The sequence below is a fragment of the Sycon ciliatum genome, chromosome 6, assembly GCF_964019385.1.
Source record: "Sycon ciliatum chromosome 6, ocSycCili1.1, whole genome shotgun sequence".
Classification (NCBI taxonomy): Eukaryota; Metazoa; Porifera; class Calcarea; order Leucosolenida; family Sycettidae; genus Sycon; species Sycon ciliatum.
Genome location: NC_088648.1, coordinates 15,146,020 through 15,147,672, shown reverse-complemented (window position 1 = coordinate 15,147,672; position 1,653 = coordinate 15,146,020). Strand labels below are relative to the sequence as shown.

At 53.5% G+C, this 1,653-nt stretch overlaps 1 protein-coding gene across 1 annotated transcript; it reads left to right on the top strand.

The window, feature by feature from the left end:
• Positions 1 to 354: 354 nt before the first annotated feature.
• Positions 355 to 1,653, top strand: LOC135820070 (serine/threonine-protein kinase SBK2-like). The gene has a single exon (XM_065333376.1). It carries the CDS (start codon positions 355 to 357, stop codon positions 1,651 to 1,653), a length of 1,299 nt encoding a protein of 432 aa, XP_065189448.1.

Below are 1,653 nucleotides of genomic sequence, written 5' to 3'. Positions count from 1 at the left end.
TATACACCTGCCTGCACCAATCAAACGCACCTTTTACATGTATGTGTGGCCCAGTCAAAGTGAATGCAAGACACTGTGATTCCCGTATCACCGTTCATGGTACCGTACCGGTTAATCCAGCTACGGGAAAGAGCTTTGGATTTGCAGCAGGCTACGCACTTTGTAGTGCGTACAGGACTTGTGCATTGCCAGCACACATGCTGGCGAGTTTAGATTTTCAGACTCCAGGACTCAGTGCGGCGAGTGCGTCGAACACCTTAACCGGCGTCCAGGCACAACATTGTACGAGATCAGTGTTCTGAATTTGTTCACAACCCAGCTGACATGGACGCGCTTACAACGGCGTTTAAGAAAATGACTAATTTGCGATCCGTAGCGACAGCTGACACTCCATGCGCCAAGCCGGAGGACAGCAATGGAGACTCCGGGTCAAACAAAGACCGTAAAATGACGAAGACCAAGAGCCTCACGTCCGCTACGAACTCCAAAAGCAGCAGTCTTTTTGACCTCTTTAAATCCCATTCCGGTTCGACCGGCGTCTACCCTGACGCAACTTCACCGCTGCTGCGATCGCCGGCCGATGTACGGAAGAGTAAGAGCGTTGCGAGTGTCGGAGATCCCCGCGAGCCACCGGCTAGAAAATCGTTCTTGGACTCTCGCCGACGATCCCATCCACAGAGTGTGGAGGTGGGATTCGCCGAGCAGATTCCTGCGCCGCAGAACAGCGTGCGACACATAATTTCAGAGCCTTGCATCTCCCAAGCGAAGTGCGCGGAAGAGGTGACGCTTGTGCGAATTCCGCATTTCGAGGATGTTCTGCAATATCTTAGTGTGCTACATCGCAAGGAGGACGACAAGGTGATTGTGTACGAAGCCAGAACGCGCTGCGACATCGGCTCCATTCCCAAAGGTACCGATTTGGCTCTGAAAGTCCTGAGCAATAGGAAACCGTCGATGGAGAATCAGTTCCGAAATGAGTTTCTTACGCACGTTCAGTGTTCGTCTATGAAGCATCCGAACATCGCGCAATGCTACCCTGTCAGACTCGAAACGGAAAACAAGTCTCATTTTGCTATGGCCACGGAACTGTCCCGGATGGGCAGTCTTGGCCGCATGTCCAGGGAAGTGCAGTACGAGCAGGCTGTTGCAGTGGTGCGAAACATCGCCCAGGCCCTGCAACACGTTCACAGCCGAGGTTTCACTCACTGCGACGTGAAACGCGAGAACATAGTTCGCCTGGCGGATGGCGATGAGGCCGTCTACAAGCTCATGGATTTCGGTTCGGCTCGCCCTCTTGGAGTTCGTTTCCACAAATCGCATGGCGCCGGGTACACGACGTCCTACGCACCGCCTGAGGTCTTCGAAGAGAACGAGACACCGGCAGGCACGTACCTTTCGCAGCCTTCCATAGATGTCTGGGAGTTGGGAATCACGGCACTGCGCATGTGTGGTCCTAAGCCCTGGAAGAAAGCCGTGCCGTCGTGTCCTGAGTATCATGCTTATTGCAAGGCTGTCGCCACGGGAATGCCAAACGCTCTGCCAGTAAACATCGCTGCCCTGCCGCTTAAACTTCAAAAAACGGTGCCGTACATGCTACACCCGATTGCAGCACGGAGATTCACCGTATCGCAGGTTTTGTCGAATATCAATTGA

What these genes read in the sequence shown, in the direction of transcription:
- LOC135820070 (XM_065333376.1), top strand. Translation starts at nt 355, where the DNA reads ATGACTAATTTGCGATCCGTAGCGACAGCTGACACTCCATGCGCCAAG.